The sequence below is a fragment of the Coloeus monedula genome, assembly GCF_965178545.1.
Source record: "Coloeus monedula genome assembly, chromosome: 1".
Lineage (NCBI taxonomy): Eukaryota > Metazoa > Chordata > Aves > Passeriformes > Corvidae > Coloeus > Coloeus monedula.
Genome location: NC_138781.1, coordinates 9,118,738 through 9,137,288, shown reverse-complemented (window position 1 = coordinate 9,137,288; position 18,551 = coordinate 9,118,738). Strand labels below are relative to the sequence as shown.

Below are 18,551 nucleotides of genomic sequence, written 5' to 3'. Positions count from 1 at the left end.
TAATGGTGCACTCTCAGGCTGTTCCTCTACATTAGCACCAAGATGTGGGCTGGTAGAATAAAATTTTATTTACAGTGGCACAGAGATGTTGAAAGTCAAATTCATTCACTGAGCTGGAAAGCTCTTCCACCTGGAATTCTTCACTGGAGAAGTGTGTGGGCATGTGAGTAGGAAATGGTGACACCAAAAGGTGATTTCCCTCAAAACAGTGCATCACTCACAGGGAAGGAAGAGGGCTGGGAACTTTCTTTTCTTGCACAAGGAATGAAATAGTAACCAATGCTGACATTTAAATTATCATCACCATTTATGTGTTGTTGAGATACATGAGGACAGCTGGTAATAATTCAGATTCATTGCACACAGCACTCTGAATCCTATATAAACACCTCCACACTGCCATCGTTTAATCACATTTCCAGCTTTTCTTTGCAAATGTCACCAAAATCTGTCTAAACCACTCAGGAAACACCACTATTCTGTGAATCCCAGGCACATGAGAAGATCAGAGGAGATACTTGTTCCATTTCATTATTCCCTTTTCAAGCCTTTCGCTGGAGTTTACTTGCTCTTCCTTCTATTCATTACATTGGTGCAGGGCCAAATTGGTACTGAATCTCGTCATCATCCAGAAAGTTTTTTAAATCTTAGAACTATCCCGTGTTGCTTTGGGGTGCAATTTAATCATGTGCATTTTCTTTTTACAAGCATTTTCTTTTCTTCTGAATATGGCTTTGCCTTGATGTGGCATTTTATTTGATTTACTCTAGAATCATTAACTTTGATTCATGAAATAAACTGTTAATAGTGCAAGATTTTTTGACTGCTTTTGCTGAAACATTGAATTTTCTACATGTTTGTGGTTTCTAAGCTTTTGAGTGACTTTTCTGTTACGTATTGAACTACAGTGGCTTTCAGTGCCTTTTTAGTTGGCCACTTTTTACACTGGACAGGCTGGTAACTTTCTTTTCCTTGCTTTTGCTATGCAGGACTTTGGGACAGAATGCAGATAACGAAAGAAATTATGATGTGGAAAATGACGTGAACTTGGCCAAGTCTCTTCAGCAATACCTTAAATATCTCAGAATTCTCTCCCAGTCTGCATCTAAAAATTTGTATCCAAGGAAGACAAGTGACAAAACTTCTGTCAAGGTAGTATTTTTGATGTGGTTCCTACATTTTGTGATTTTGCCTTCCTTCTTCTCTGAGTTCTAATTTTTGAAATTTCCCTTGTCTCAAGACCAGACATTGTTTTTTACTGTCCACTCCAATTGATTATCATAAGTGCGCAAAGTTTTCTCAACATTAATCACCTTCAGCATTGTAAATGCTTCAGCTCATCAAATCTGGAGCATTTTACCCTAATTAGGGATGGATTGCATGTGATGAAGAAGGAAGAGTGGGATAAAAGTGTTAACATATTCACTGGCTGATCTGAAACTCCTCTTACTGCATCGGAACCACTCCTCTCCAAAACGCTGGCTGAACTACCGTGTGACCTCTTGCTGGTGTTTATGCTGCTTAGGGTAAAATTAATATAATCTTTAAGCAGATTTTAATAATGGGTCTGATAAATGGTGCCTCAATATTTCCTACATCTTATTGATCATAAAGGTCATATGTTATACATTATAAATGTACAGATAGCTAGGAAGATAAATCATAACCATTAAATCTTGAGTATTGACTATGTCAAAAACCAGAAACATGCCTATTTGAGAACTAAATAATTTTTTTCCCTTCCTAGAGAAAATCTGTCTCACTCTAAGATGCAACTTGATAAATTTATTAAAATTATTGGATGGAAGGGTTCCATACAACAGGCCCATATGCCCTTGCATCTTTTGCTCAAAAGATGTGCACTCTTTGATTTTAAAGAACTAGGCTGCTATTACAGCAGTCCTTTACAAGACATTGTATGTGCTATTTCAATGCATACAGTATAAATGCAAAATTTGCCAAAAAATATGCTGAAGTTTTAGGAAAAGAATCAGGTGAAGAGACTATAGTGTCAAAGCCAAACTGCTGGATTAGTTCAGGAACTAACTCAGAGATACCAAACTGCTGTCATGTATCTGCAACAGCAACTCCTGGTGACAGCACCAGTTGTAGCAACCATTTAGTGTGGTTGTTATTGTGAGAAGCACAACCTTCCAGCTTCTGACTGACATTTATACAGCACTTACGATTTATGGCACGTGTCATTAGGTGCTCATCATCTTGCCTCATAGGACCAAGAGAAGCTTTCAGGCAGCAGCAAGGCAGCTCTGAAGAGGGATCAGGGACCACCTTGGTGCTGTTTTTCATCTACTCTCTCCTCATGGGTGCTGGCTGCAGTGAGGATGCTCTGTTTTGAATCACTGGCTTTCAAGAAAAACTTGCTCAAGAAGTATTTCAGTGGGTCTGGTGTTGTCATGCAAGTTCATAAATAATCCATATGGCTGAGACCTTCTGTGGGGAAGCCTGCTGTGATAACACCACCCACCAACCTTATCGAGTGTTGCCATGGAGATGGGTACTCTGAAGCCTGGGGGGAGTGGGATAAAGAGGAGAAAATCTGGAAATGAAGCACGTTTAGGAGCAAACTGTACACTTCTATTTACTAAGGAGCATTTAAAAACAACAGACATTGAGTCAGATGTGTTACCTCTAATTTAAAATTAAAAAAATGAAGAAAAGGAAAGGAAAATTATTTTAAAAACTAAAATGCAACTACTCTTCTTGAAAAAGCAAGAGGGACATGGTATTTTTATCTTGATCCATTGTTTTATTAGTGACATAACATTTAAACAAGAGAGAAAACAGGATTTTTGCTGCTCCAAGCAGCAGAAAAAAACCTCATAAAATTTAACAATTTGAAAAGAGAAGGTGGTAAAGTAACTTAATGAGCTACTTTTGATAAGGTTGTACCACTTGAAATTGGAGATGGCTACCTTATGCACTTTAATTGCAGGCTTCAACAAAATATTGGTACCTTATTTTTGTACTTAATATATAGATAAATTAAAAACCTACATTATATAATTGTAGCAAGATCTAATCTTTTAAGCTTTTTTGTCCTTTTCTGATTAAAAATAAGCACAAGACAGAGGTAGTTTACCCTACTTAGAACTGCAGCTTTTGAGCATTTGTCCTTCTTAAAAATAATTTTCTTTCAAGTATACATTTACCTCTGTCACTTCATTCCTGCTGTTGGGGAATAGGAGACATAGCACTGCTCTGGTTGCTTTGATACCTTACGTGCCATGAAGTGTAGCTTCAAGTGAATCCTGCAGAAATTTAGTGCTTCTTGACAGACTTCCTGAGTAGATTCAGATTCCAAGCCCAACATCAGAGGTCTCTGGCCAAATGTAAAACAAAGGAAGATAAAAGGCAAAGAGTTTTTAAAATATTCCTTATACTCTGAAAATGTTATTTTGTATCTTAACATTAATATATTTTGCAGAATTTCAGTCTTCAGTTGCCCTACAGTCTTCCACTTGTATTATCAGAATAAAACTGTACAGAGCTTCAAAACTACTGTAAAGACATCACACATATAGTTATGCAGAAAGTTGTAAAATAAAACATCACAGAACTTAAAGCAGGTAACTCTTTTCCTATTTCCCTCATTCAAACAACTGTCAGCTTGAGGCTTGATCCAACAGTAACAGGAATAATTTAAGTAAACTTAAATCATGTGATTGACCTAAATTCCTATGATGTTTACCATTTACTGCAAGAGCTTCTTTGAGTGATTTTTGAATCACTTGAAGTTCATCACAAACTTAAAATTATTTCTCAGTATTTAGGCAGTATCTACTGCAGGCTGTAATCTAGCCAGCTGATAATGACTCTGCCAGGGAATAAATAGCAGCAAATCAGAAGTTTGGTAGGTCTGTTTCCCGAGGATTACAGTTGTAAAGAACATTTCACTTTACTTCAGCTGAAAAGAGTTGTTCAGGAAATGGGCACTTGGTGGCATTTGTTACTTAAGCATTAGCTAGTGGGATTTTGAGTTTGGTTTTCTTGGTCTTCTCCCCCCCACACACTTGGGCTTTATGAAAGTTTTACCATTCACAAAATGCTGAATTATCAGGCTTTGTGATCCCTTTCTACCAAACCTGGATGTAGTATGTGTCATGGTTTAGCACAGTTTGGGTTTTTCGTTAAGAAGGGCTCCATCAGCCACCACAAAACCCAAACTATGTTAAACCATGACAGTATGGAAAATAAAACATAGCCAGGCACATATTGTAATGAGAATTGGTTTGTCTTAGCTACAGAGGCAAGAAATGCAGAGGCTTCAAATCATGTGTGAATTGCCCTGCCCTTCTCCCCTCCAGCTGGAACAAATGCCTCTCATATCAAAACACCCAAACCCCTGAGAAACCCACTACATGGCTGACATTCCTACAGAAACTGAGGCTCAGGGTTTTGTTGGGTTTGAATGATTAGCAGGTAGCTGGTATTGCTTAAGCTCAGAGGCTGTAAAGGAGAACTTGCTGGCTTTGCTGCTGGTCTGTATGCCTGTATTCGAGAGATTTCAATTGTGCTGCTTTCATCTGACCGAGAAAAATTTTTAATCTTCACAGAAAGAGAGCTTATTTGAAACCTGACCCAAGTGTACTTCCTGCTGGACAGGCTGCAGGAATAAGGAAGTTGCCATCACACTTGTGCTGTGGCTGTATTTCTTCTTGCAGAGGTCTCTGTTCTGTGGTTTGGGGTTTATGGCCAGAAGATTCATGGAATTACTTTTTCTCCTTTCCCCTGACCTGGCCTCTTAGGGCTTCAGACAGAGTGGGTCCTACCTGCTGCTGAGGTCTTTCCCAGGCCAATGTGCCTTTTAGGCCCTGGTAGGTAAGACTGGGGAAAGAGAAAATTATGTCAGATACATTACGAAATTTCCTGAATTTTCTGTTGTTTCTGTTTCTTTGTGTTTTAGTTACATTCATTTTCATGGGAAACTTGTATAGATATTGTAATTACAGAAATCTCCATGTCTTAGGTATTCTTATGAATTTTAAAGCAAAGATTTCTGGGGAAAAAAACCCAGGATCTTTACATCAAAGAACTGGCTAATAAAGGCATTTTCAGAATCATGAAAGGGAAAAGAAACAAATAAAGTGACTGGTTAGTGCCAGAGAGTTGTGGCTCAGCAGTGCAGTGCTGCTGAAAGGGGAGAAGTTGCAAGTAAAAACTCATGTAAATTATATAAAATAAAAATTCATATATTTTCTGGCCTAAAAAATCAATTGTTTGAATCTTTGATCACCAAAAGAACTAATGTGTGTGATAGTTATTTAAAAGGATTATTATTTATTTTAGAGAATCTGAGTGCATGAGTGCTCAAAGATGTACTCTGAGCTTATCTGCAAATAATAATTACTGTGATTAACTAGTAAGAAATTACTTAGTCATTGCACATTTTAACCTGGAGCTTTAATTCAAAAAAGCAGCACCCTTATTTATCTATCTCTGATTTAAATACAGGACTGAATGAAGTTCATCAGAATGTTGATGAAAAGTGAAAAAACATCCTGCAGTGTATACATTTAAACTCTATTTATATAAATGTAAAATTTAGTATTTCATATATAAGGGATTATGTATAATAAATGTAATTCAGCTGTGCTTGAACACTTTCATAAAAATACTTCTGAAATAATTGATAAAGGAATGTCTCCTTGAAGCTACAGAATTGCCAATAATCTCTATTGGCATGCTTAAGCAGTGATATCTGAATTTCCCAAGCATTGGTGTATTCATTTACCTAAAGCCATTACAAAGTAGGGAAGAACTAATGCCCCTACTTCACAGACAGATTAGACAGATTTTCTGAGGCCATGCAATAGTTTTTTGGTAAAGTGTAGACTAAAAGTTAAGCCTCAAATCCCAGAAAAGTATTTCATCTTTCAGATCATTCTCCTCTCCACAGCTCTTTATAGCAGAATAGAAACATTAAATCCTCCTTAAAAAAAGCTAACAAACACACATAAACACAACCCCTCCCCTCCAAAGAAACAGACAAAAAAACTCCAAAACTCCAAAACCAAACTAAAACAGCCCCAAAACCCAACAAACAAACCCCCATAAGCGCTGGAGCAGAAATAGTTGTCTGTATTGGTGCGTGTTGGCCTAAACTGATTCCATGATCAATGGAGGGAAAAAGAGAATTTTCAGGTTGTGATCCATCTATTCTAATTAAAGTATATAAAATGAGAGCCTGTATTTTCCATCCTCTTGGCCATTCTGCAGGAGTCTGCTGCAGATTGCAATTTTTTCTGGAAGGACTGGTACCTACTCATTTAAAGCTCTAACAGAATCATGGCTACAAAGCCAAGTAAAATTGCAGTCATGTTGTTTGTGGCATAAATACAGAGTCTGGTGATCTAACATGACTTGTGATTTATTTTTTGAACTAATAATTTGGCAAAGGAGCATTCTAGTGCTAGTATCATGCTCAAGTCTTAGACCTAACTCCTGCTTTTACCTACAACCCATCAGTTTATGCAGGATGTAATGACAGAATTTCAACATCTAACATAGAAACCATCATTTCCCTTATCACACAGGTGTCTTGTAAGGATTAATTATTTTTTCAATTATTAGAAGATACAAGTGCCATGGAAATGTTATTATAAATGATCTGTGTCAAAGTCTGGAGTCTTATTTAAAAGGGCAGTTAATTAATTTCTAGTAATTCCCAGATGAAACATAGATTGATATTTTTAAAATCTCACATACTGACTGTATAATAAGATTTGGTTCTTTTTCAGATCCTTCCCTTCAAAATCAACTCTCTTTTCCAAATACCATGTGTTTGGAATTCATTTCTGTAATTTTTCCTGCAAGTTTGCTGTTTGTCTTCCAAATATTTACTCCCAGAACTTCAGTTCACTGCAATCAGTAAATAAAAGATGATGGGGCTGATACAAATTTTAAAGTGCATTCCATTTTTATTTTTCCATCATACTTATCAAATGAGAGAGTAGGGCTCATAGAAATTTAAACTTACTTTGTCTACCTTTGTGTGAGTGTATTGGTGTAGACATTTCAGGACAGTGGAATAACAATTTTTTTTTTTTTTTTAATGGAGGGAAAAGACCTCAGCTGACCTCAAGCAGTTGTCCAGCAAATGGAAAGTTGCTTTCAATGGGATTGTAAAGCAATGTTGTGGACATCAATCCCGCAGATCTCTATTCACTTGCATTTCTTAGTTAAAAGTATTTTCTAGATTCGTGTGTTGGAGTTATAAATATATTGAATTGGTGCTAATGTGCTCAACTTTTGGCAGATGAAGATCATCATGTTTCTATGAAAATCATCTTTAGATAATGAGATAGCTTTATATACCAGCATATGCCTACAGAAAATGTGTTTAAACATCATTCACTGAAACCTCGAGTAACAGACTTATTGGCATATGAGCAAAATGTTCTCAGGCAAGGGAAGCTGATACACCCTGGTAGATCTATCAGCACTGATCACCCTGCTGCACAATTTCTGCCATCACTGGAGGTTGACTGTCACTCTTTTGTTCCTGCTGGTAACATCAAGGAGCTTCTGACAGTGGTAAAGATGCCCCAAATCTTGTGTCCCCATGTCTAGGCAGCAGCCAAGTGGAGCAGGTACTGCCAGTAGGCACCACAGGACACAAGGTACAGAACAGAGCTTCCCACCCCGGAGATTCATTAGAAATTGAGTTTGTTGAGTAGACAGGACAGACACAAGACATGGTCAGACAAGTGTATTGGTCAGTCTGCTTACATGCTACCAGTCCCTACTACTCCTTTTTCCTAAACATCCCATAGTATGCCTTGGACAATGACAAGATGGCACCCATAAGGAGTCCTGCATCCCATAAGGAGTCCCACACCCCTGCAGACATGAACCCCTTTCAATCTGCAGGGTGATCCAGAGAGCTTCTCCCATCAACCATCTGGTGGGTGACACTCCGGGACATGATGGCTGATGGCTCACTGTGATGGCCCTGGATGGAGCCAGGGGAGGGGCCCCTTGGCATTGATCAGGTTATTTGGGGTCATCCACCTTTCATTTTTCTCCATGTGTTTTATCCTTTATGCGTGGAGAAAAGCCAGGTTATCATATATCCCAATGTGTAAAACTGACCTTTTTTGTTTATGATGAGCTAATGTTGAATGCTGAGGAAGGACCACCCAGAACTCCTTTTGCACCAAAGGAAATGTTGTTTTGACCCATAGAATGGAAATGTGTCAGTAACAAAGAGAAAAAACAGCAGTTAGTTATGAAAACTAAAGATAATAAGTTACATCAACTGACAATAAAAATTATCCATGTGGGAGAGTCTGTTGTAGATAGTTGAAGGGTAGGCAAGCAGATATGATCATTCCAAAGAAGGTCAAGAATGGCTGGGAACACTTGAGACATAAAAGTGATTTTTTAAAATAGTAACTTATACATGAAAGAAGTCAGCCTATTTGTCCTCTCTTTTTCTTTTTTCCTTTTTTCTTTTTTGAGGGTTGTTTTGTTTAAGAGTGGAAGCCAAATCTCTGAAATCAACTGAAATTACAGCAGTAGAGTTTATTGAATGCTGTAGAGTCAGAGCCTGGACAGTCCTGTTGCACTGTGGTTCCACAACAAGGATTAGGGAAGAAAGTCATCAAAGTTTTGATCAAAGCAGACTCTGAAGTCTCCTTTTGTTTGATCAAGTTTTTGACACTGCAAACTACAGGATGTTGATTAACAATCTCTGCCACCTTCTCTGATTTAGCTCTTAAATGGTTTCAAAGCTACTGTATTTTGCAGAAAGAAAATAGAAGACAGTTGCAGAAAATTATTAATGAAATAGCAGGTCAGGTGAGATGACTGAAATGGTGCCTGTTGCCTTCAGCCTGTGAATCTGTGGATAGGCCATGGCCTGATGCTATCCCATCATTGCACGAAGCACTGGTTTGGCCTCTTTACCGTCTTCTGGATTCTGAATTAGTCTTCCAAATTCTTGGGGTTTGTGCGTGATGTAATATCATTATAGTTAGTGGAAAGGTCATTATCAGCTCATAGAAAAAGCTTTTGCTCCATGATTACTCAGAAAATTGAAAACTTTCATTGGATGTAGTTGTTATTTTCAGACAAAGCTAACACTGAGTTTGGTGCAGAGCATGTAAGGTCCTGTCTACAGCACACAGAGCTTGTCAAGGGAATTCCCCCCTTTCAGCTTGAACCTGGCTGGAAGCCTGTTGAGATATCCTGACAGGACAGCACTGTGTGGGCACAGCAGCTCACCAGCTGAAAGAATTAAGGCTTCTTTGTTATAGGACTTGCTACTTTACCTGTGATGCTCTGAGGACAGAGCTGTGCTGCTTTCTCAGTCCCATCCCAGGGATTTCATGCTGTCATCCACTCCATGACACCCATTTGGCCCACAGGTTTCATTGTTGGGTGGATTTCTCTCAATTTAAAGTTAAACCAAGCCATACAAATTCACAGTCTGCCCTTTGATTTAGCAATCAGGCAGTGCCACTTGTGCTGGTGTTTGTTTTGGGGGTTCACATGAGTTCATGTATCTCCCATGTAGGGAGTTTGCATGGGGCAAGTCTGTGTGAGTCACAGAGCATCTAGACTGTGTCTAGTACAAAAGCTAAATTTCTTTCACTCCACACAGTGAGTTAAGGTATGAGGTAATTTCATTTCTGTGAGTCTTTGGAAAATGTTATTTTATCCCACCATGTGTAATGATGGGCTTTCCAGTGTTTGTTGTGGTTTTATTTTCTAATTTCAGAGACCATAATGTCAATACCTCAAATAGGCACAGTAAATTAAGGGTTGTAGGTGGAATCATGCTCCAACCAAATTTAGGTGGTAGCAAACATGGATTAATATCTGCAAATGCATCAAACAGAAAAACATAAATGAAATTGAGGGTAGAAGATTTCTTCTTTATACATTTCTAAGGGATTTTTTTGTTAGCTCTATATGCCTTCAAGGTTTAGCAAATGTATGTGCAAGAAAGGAAGTATTTTGTCATAAATTGGATTCCATTCTTTCTGCACTTGGGCAAAATATTCAAGTCAATCTACCCTTTAGTGGATAAACTGAACAGCATTGTGTTGTAAGTATCTAATCCTGCACCTCTCTTTTAATTTGTTGGGTTTTTTCAATAATACATGTAGTCCATAGACTTTTGCATACTGTGTCTGCAGAGTGTAATTTAATGTGCCCTTCTGTGAACTTTCATGCAGAAAATGTCAGTTAGTTACATACCAAAACCATACAAGACATTGCCCTAACAATTCCATCTTCAGAAAGGTTAGTGTGTGTGGATTTTTTGTAATGTGTGAATTATTGAGATAGCTTATTTGAAAGGTGGTGAAGGAGAGGAAAATCCTGTGCAGATGGAGAAATGAGATTTTTTTAAAACTGAGGGTTTTAGCAGTTCAGAGTGCTTTTCAAAGGCTTTGTATCAGTGACATGAGATAATTGAACAATATTTTACTGATTAAAAAATGAAATGTTCCTGATAGTAACAGAGGCTTTTGTTTCAAGCCTACTCAATGTAAACCATCTATATGGTAACTAGAGCATTCTTTATTTTTTCCCATTTCAATTAATGTTTGTTTGGGCTGGAGTTTTTTGTTCTACTACTGGCAGTACTTCATATGAATCCAGTGTAATCAATCCAGAAATGTATTTTCTTTTAAAAATTTCCAGCTCCATGTTTCCCTCTGCTTCTTCATAATGTTCAAATTCTCCAAAGGCACCAACATGGGAAGTTACATTCTTTTCAATAACCATGGATTATGCCATTTAACTTTGACATTAATCAAACCAGCAATGTCTGTGTTCAGGAATTTAGCTTGCAAAACCCACTTCAGATAAGATAATCAAAGTGCTCTGCAACTGTTATTAATAACTTGAGATGTAAATTGTCACTGGATTCTAAATTACATATTACTGATATTTTTGTCCTGTATTTTTCTGTAAAAATTAGATTTTTTTTTTCCCATACCACTTAGGCAAACCCATAGTTTAGGATTGTATTTATCTGTGCTGCAATTTTACTTGGATTTCTCCTTGTATATGTCAGGTGGCACATATACTTTGGGTGTTTTGTTTGAAATGGGGGCAGCAAGGAAGGGGATTTCTTTTCTCCTGCTAGTGCAGGATTGCCATACAGCTGTGAGACCCCTTTAATTAAGTCAGAGTAAGCTACATCAGATGGGCTGCTATCTGAATGAAGACAGCTGAACTGTCAGTGCTCTGCTTTAATTAGAACTTTTAGTATTTCAGCCCTAACTGCCCAAAGTGTGACCTGTCAAGCTGCTGAGAGGCTGCCCCTTCCTGATAGAGGTGCAGCTCTGAGCCCAGGACTGGCACACACTTATATCCAATTTGTGCACAGTCACTTGGTGGGTTAGTGGTCTTTTCTTTGTTGATGTGCTCGTTGTCTGCAAGAACAGAAAGTCACTGGCCTGTTAATATTAAAGGTTATTTGGACTTGTTAAATAGCTCATCAAAAGCCAGCCCACATCTCCTGACCCTAATCTTTCACATGGTTTGAGACTGTCCGGCAGTTTCTTCCCCTCTAACACTTACTGGTAAAGCTTAAGAGGCAAAAGAGAGAGCTGGATATGGGACATAGATCCAAATTTGGGTGCATTTACCCAAGCTGGATTGAGCAATTTCATGTCTTTCCATGACTGAATGGGGAATGTCCTCTTCCCCCTGTCATGTTTCTCCCTTTCACAGCTCCCTGTTCTTCCTTCCCTTGAGCTGAAAAGGTCTCCTGGAAGGCAACAAGGCAGAGAGAACAGGAGTGGGAAAGACAGATGGCAGCTTATGTGAATGCTCAGTGAGCTGCTTGGGATGTCCTGGGTTGCTTTGTGTCATCCTCTGCAGTTCCTCCTCACTCTGGTGTATCATTAGAGAGTTAATTACCCCAGGCAAAGACCTGTTGAGATAGGTAGATAAATGCATCTGGCTGGAAGTTTTTCACATTTAGGCTTTGCTATTAAGCATGTAAGCAGTGTTCAGCTTGCATTTTGACAACTGGCTCCCCCTTGGAGCTGATCAGAGCAGTGCCTACCCTGCAGCTGGAGCACTGAACCAGAGCTGCACTGCTGCTGTTTGAAACAGTTCCCAGGGGACACTAAAATATTTCATACACAAAGCTGCTTGATCTCTAGCTCTACATTCTTTGACACTGCCTTACTGTAGCCCAGTTTCTTGTCTTTCACAAGGCACATTTCTATGTTAAAGTCCAGCTGCAGAAATCCAAAGCCTTGCATTGGTAGATCACAAGCCAAAGTGGCCAAAGTGCCTTTTGTCTCTGTAATAAAATTGCCTATAGCATAATTCTATTTAAATCATGACGTGGAACCATAGAACTAACCTGTTCAATCATTTCATAAGGGGAGGAAAACCCTCTTGGAGAGAAAGGTATATAAATATGTATTGTAAAATCCACTGACTGATATCAGAAGAAATAGAATTATTCAGATGGACAGCAAAATTATTTTCCAAAAATTAAGACCTAGATAAAATTTAAAATTATTTCTTCATCTCTGGAGGAGTTTATCAATCTTACTTATTTTGTTTTTACAAAGTACATTAGCAAATACATAAAAAATGGTTTTTCTGTCTGAATCCTTCTAATTGCTCTCCTCTGGAGTGTATAGTCTCTTCACGCCCTCTGTGTTTTGCAGTTCTGTCTGTCCTAAATCATTATGTCATCAGTGCACAGGGACACCAGTGATTCACTATAATTTATAGCAGTGAGAGCTGAAATAGTCTCTGTCCTAAGTTTGCCACATTGTATGTAGTTTGTGGGACAGTTTAACCAAGAAAGCACAGCTGGAGCAGCAGGACCTGTCCTGCAACACACATACAGCATGGGATACAACTTCAGCAAAGTGTCCTGAGACAATTATAAACAAAGAGTCTAATTGGCATGATTCTGGATATAAGTAAACCTCTCAGTTCACAGTTGTATTTAGCGAGAAGTAAAGGAAAATTATTTTTGAAATTATTAAGGAGGATGGAAGTGGGTTTTTAAAAAACCAAGAAGTCCTGCCTGCAGGTTGTGATCATAGCAAAATGTCTCTAGGATTAAATCATAGTAAAAAGAATGTCCATCTGGTGTGTCCAGGAAGATATGAAACTGAAAATAGAAAACTGGACTGCAAGACCACCTTTCCACTTTTTATTCCCCAGCACTTTTTCAATAAAAATGTGGGTTTCGCTTTACTGGCATGTTTTCCACATTCTTGTTTAATTTGCTCTGTTGTTTTTCCATAAAATAATAATTTATTTAAAAAAATTTAAAGGTTGTTTATACTTTTTTTCATAGTGTCAGATGATATATTGATTAGAGATTTAATTTAGTGGAAAAAAATGTTTTCATTTAAAATAGAACAAAGAATTTAATGTATGCAAAAATTGTTTTACTTACTTGATGTTCTTTTAAAAATGACATTTTTAATTTGACATGCTAGTTTTTGGTAAGTAATCTGAAGAATAGTTATTCTCAAAGGTTAAGTAAAAACCAAAGGGAAAGTGTATTTAACAAATTTTCTTTGTCTCACTAAATACAAATAGTGCATACATAGTTAACATTGAGTTGTATTATTCTCTATCTAATCTTCTCTTGCTTTTCAATAATTTAATAAACTGGGTTTTTGCACAGAAGTGGTAGTGCCTCTTTGAAGCATGCTTAACAGTTTGAGGTTTGCAGTCGACATTTGCATTATGGGTTCCAATTATTGCTTTCTGGGTTGGTAAAGCACTAAGGGTTAAGCCTCAGATCCCAGCACAACAATAATTACAAAGCAATACTGATCCATTTCCTTTTTTCCACCTTCTGCTCTCTCTAGAGCTACATCTACAATGATCCTATGAGGTACTACATGAGGCAAAACCCCAAAGAGCGATCGCTTCCTTTGGCACAGGCATCCAAATTCCATCAGGAATTCTCTGAGAATCCCCACGGGAGGACCCTCAGCCAGCGCCAGCCAGACCAGCTCTTGCCAGAGTCGGGAATGGGGCTCGGCCAAAAGAGCCTGATGGCTGCACTGCACTCCTACATCACCCAGAACCTGTCGGCACAGAGCAGTGATAAAAGCCCTCACAGCAGGACTAAAGGGTCTCAGGCTTATGCTGAGAGATTGTATTCTACACAGGTCAGTCCTTTTGATGGAACTTTTGCCAAAGGAAAAGCAGAAGATTTCAAAGTGAAGAAGCTGCTCCAGCCAAGGCCTGTGCCTGGAGTGCTGAGGGCAACCCCTGAGATGCTGAGTCATAAATCTGCTTCCCAGGATAATCCAAAGGACCCTCTGAGCATTGTGGATGGTAAAGTTGATGTTTACTTATTTTTTCTTATCTGAACTTTCCCTCATGTTTACTGAGCATTTTTGAGAAAAAGAAAATAAAATTAGACATTTGATATATCTCCTACTATTGGCATATTTATATCTACCATAACACAGTAATAATGTTCACCATTCCAACTACTCTTTCCCTGCAAACGTCTACCCACATTCTTCAGCCCACCTTCCATATGCGTGCAGAAATATATGGCACTTAGTAAGACATAGCATTTATGTAATTTATTATATTTTCAAAGCATTTTACAAACAGCGCATAATTATGGGTATATCTTTGCTATCAAATCTGTTTTTATGCAGTCATCCCACACTATATATATAGATAATATAGGAATGCTTGGTTTTGTTCCACATCTCTTTATTTAACTAGAAATTCAAGGACCATGGGTAAAATTCAAAGTTAAGTACAGAATTTAATAAGTGAGATGAATTCTGGCACAGAACACAGAGAAGGGAGGAGTCTGTCAGTTCCATGGATAGGTGGACAGGAAGGTGGGGTTGCATCTAGTTTTGTCTGGACATTCTGTAACAACGAACCCATTTCCTGGATTTTCTTTTGTTTTTTTGATAATGCTGTCTAACAGTGATTGAATCCCAGTTTCCTCTGTACATGATAGTTCAACAAATATTTAAATGAAAATGGAGGGTAACATCCCCTTGCTGTGATACACTTTAAGCACTGCTTTGTAAGATGAGTCTTGGGGATCAGGTAGACTTTATAACTCTGATTCATTTTGTTGTTTCTTTAAACTAATCTAACTATCAATGTTATTCCAGTGGTTCAGAATGCCTGAAAAATTAAAGAGTTGATCCTCAACCATTGTCAAACACTTAGATCTGTTACACTGCAGTCACCACTATCCCAATGGATTTTGGTGATATGTAAGAGAGTTCCTTTGAATCCCTCTTGTAGTTATTATCATCCATAAAGTGTAGTGTTCTTTGATTTGTTTTGTTGGCTTTTTTAAAAATCCCCCAAAACCAGAACACACACAAACACACAGAAATGTCAGAGTTGCAGCAGAGGAAAGATAATGCTTGCAATCTAAAGGATGCTCAGAAGTGAAAGCATTCTTGGTATGGTGCCCAGAGATAATAGGTTTCAAGGAATGAACTATAATGTAAAATCAAATCCAGGTGGCACTGTAAGTCTCTTGCACAGGTTAGACAATTTTGTTGCTAGACTCAAAACAAACTAGGCACATGCTGGTTTCATTATCCTCCAGCTGTTCCACTTCACCTTTCCTGGTAGGAGCCAACTGGGAAAAAAATGCTTAACACTTACAGGGAATAACATGTTTCACAATTCATTGGGTTGTACTACTTTGACTTCTCATACATAATATGCCCTGTAGGAACTTCTGCCATTGCACTTGCTTTTAAATGTTGCATAGACAAGACATTATGAACTGTTTGAATAGGAAATAATATGGTTTCCATTGTATTTTTGAGCCACTTAATCTCACAAGAAAGTGGTGAGGACAGACCCCAGTATATTTATTGCTTAAAATGCTGTCCATTGCAATGAAGGTGGTTTAGATTCAGATTTCCCAGGCTGACCACACCACCTCTTTCTGCTTTTAACCTTTCTCCAGTCTCTCTTGTACTTATGGATTATTGTAAGCTTGTGGGTTGTTTGTGTCTCACACTCTGTAAACTATAGAACTGTAAAAAACTGCAAAGCTTGGGGTGCTCAGATCTCTGATCCATCTGACAGAGGATTAGGCAAAAGCACTGGACTGGGAGAACAATCCAGAAGGTACTGAGCAGATTAGTGCTGAGAATTGCTGCAAAACAGTGGCAGGTAAATTCTCTAACAAGGCATCCTGAGGGAGAAATACAAGAGAGGGAAATGTGGAGTTATTTTTCTATCAGATTTGGAAGCTGTTACCTCTAGGAGTAGCATGATGTGTGTGGGTACTGCCTTTGTAGTCGCTGTGCAATACTGGAATTGTTAATCTCTCCTCTTCACCAGCCATATTTAGAATTTGGCTCAGTTTGATGTGGTTTGTTCTAGTCTACTGGTTTTTTGTGTGTTAAATATTACAGAATATGTCTCTCTGTTCCTTTGAAAAGGTCACAGAATTAGTAATTCAGATGTCTTAAGAAAATAGCCAACTTCCATGTTTATGGAGCAAAAATATTTTTTATATGTCCTCTCTCTTGCAAAGCTGGGATCACCATTCCATATGGTGCTCAGCTGCTGAGGCAGCTAACATGTGGTCAGTAGGCTGATGGGGTTGAAGAAGACAGACCACCCTATGGAACTTCTTGCAAAGTTACTGCTGCCATACCATGTGGTTGTCAGGCAAGTTGGCTTTGGCTCTTGTGCCAGCAGAGTATGAGGCATGATTTATATGCTGTACAGTAAAAAGCTGTTTTCCCTGGATAAGGTGCTATTGTTACCTACTATTCTATTTGTGGAGCTTATATTAAAAATTACATCACCTGGGACATATGCCTTTGCTGCCATCATGGTTCCAGGGTAACTATGAACAGCAGTTGGCATTCATCTGTTGGATAGCTGGAGCTAAGGGAGGAATCTGGTTTGCAGTACAAGCCCTGTGAAACAGGACTGAGCATTGCTGAGTCTACTTGGAAGGGAGTCAGTGGGAGACTATAAAAGCTGTGCACAGGTAAATGCATGTTCAAGTACATGTGCTGCTTAAGTGCTGTGCCATTGCAGTATCCATCTGCTTTTTGGTCCTTCTCCAACAATATTTTCTGATTTTAATAAATTCATCATATTACCCAAAGGTGTCAGTAAACAGATGCAATGGTATTTATCTGTTTACCAGCGTTATCCAATAATTTACAAATTATTGCAAACATGGACCAGTGCCATAACAAGTGTAAATATCCATATTTACATGGACAAGGATTAATATTGTATCAGTAGCCTCGTGAAGTTAGCAAGACTTTTTATGTAGACCTGCATTTCACCAGGCTGTTACAGACTGTTTCTTTGGTGGCTGTCCCTCCTAGGGTACTAAAAATATGTCGTTCCTCATACTTACTGGCTTTGGTTATTGCCTTTGGTCCTTGACATTTTAAGTCACATTGCAGTTGTTCAATAAAAGTAGATATAATGCCAAAGTTTTACTCATGTCAATGCAGTATCTAGGAGTCTGTTTGATGAACTGTGCCCAGGTGGCAATGAGCAAGGCAGGAATGCCACCATTAGAGGAACAGGAGGCTCCTCTATATAATACTGAGGTTTTAGTGAACCAGAAGAACCTGCAGTGAGCCTGTCAGTATTATCTGGAATAGGGCCTGTGGCCATTCTTTTTTCATGTTATTCCTTGCCCTGTTCCCCCATTCCCATTTGTTTGAGATTAAGACTGCTTTTTTGTTGACAATGGATATTAAAGATGAGTCTGAAGATGGACTGGACAGATGAGACTTGGCTAAAACTATAGGTACAGAGAAAAGTGATTTTGGAAAAAATGGAAGGGAAATGACAAGGCTACATTGCCTGCATGTTGTTGAGTAGCTCAGTAGTTGGTCTTGACAGCTACCTGTGAGTCAAATGAAATAAACAAAAATCTAGTAGTGTTACATTAATATAACTCTTTAAATTATATATGTCCTGAAATACAATCCTCTTTTAAGATTTGTCTTCAAATGATGTTTTATTCGTAAAGTTTTAGTTTTGATTTGGATGTGACATATATTCTGTCTTTTCATTGCTGACATTATTAGCTCTACTTCAATAATTTAGGCTTTTCTGTCAAGATATTGTCCGATAGTTCTATAGAAGGTAAGAACAGAAATGATGCCTAAGCAGACACAGGGCTCCTGTGGTAATCCAAGAGTGCTGGTTTTTTTCCTACAGCTTAGTTTTCTGCATTGCTGCTATGTGTAACATCCTCTCCAAGTGGCCATCTCCCAGGTAGCTCTTGTGCTTCTTTAAAAAGTGGCTTGAACTCAGGTTGATCAAGTGTATTGAAAAATTTTGTTGCAGTTTGGATTAATCTGCTTCTGTAGATTACCTTCCTAAACTAAAGGATTTGGTCACTATGTTTTTACTATATTATTAAATTCGTAACAGGGAATGGGTGCAACAAAATGAAAGGAAAGTTTTCAAAGTTTTCTCTGAAGTTTTGCTAAGCTTCCATCAAACTTCAATATTAATTTTGCTGCCTCCACGTATCTTGGCCCAGAGATTTTGGCACAGATTGAGTTTACATCTTTGATTCATATTTCTGA

At 38.2% G+C, this 18,551-nt stretch overlaps 1 protein-coding gene across 1 annotated transcript in view; it reads left to right on the top strand.

Moving 5' to 3' along the window:
- The window catches only part of PTPRN2 (protein tyrosine phosphatase receptor type N2), a gene marked incomplete at both ends in the record, with an annotated part of 647,832 nt that overhangs the window by 237,272 nt on the left and 392,009 nt on the right, over positions 1 to 18,551 (top strand). The window contains 2 exons of the mRNA XM_082298956.1: positions 990 to 1,152; positions 13,833 to 14,307. Coding sequence (XP_082155082.1) covers positions 990 to 1,152; positions 13,833 to 14,307 — 638 coding nt within the window. The remainder of the gene's footprint in view (positions 1 to 989; positions 1,153 to 13,832; positions 14,308 to 18,551) is intronic.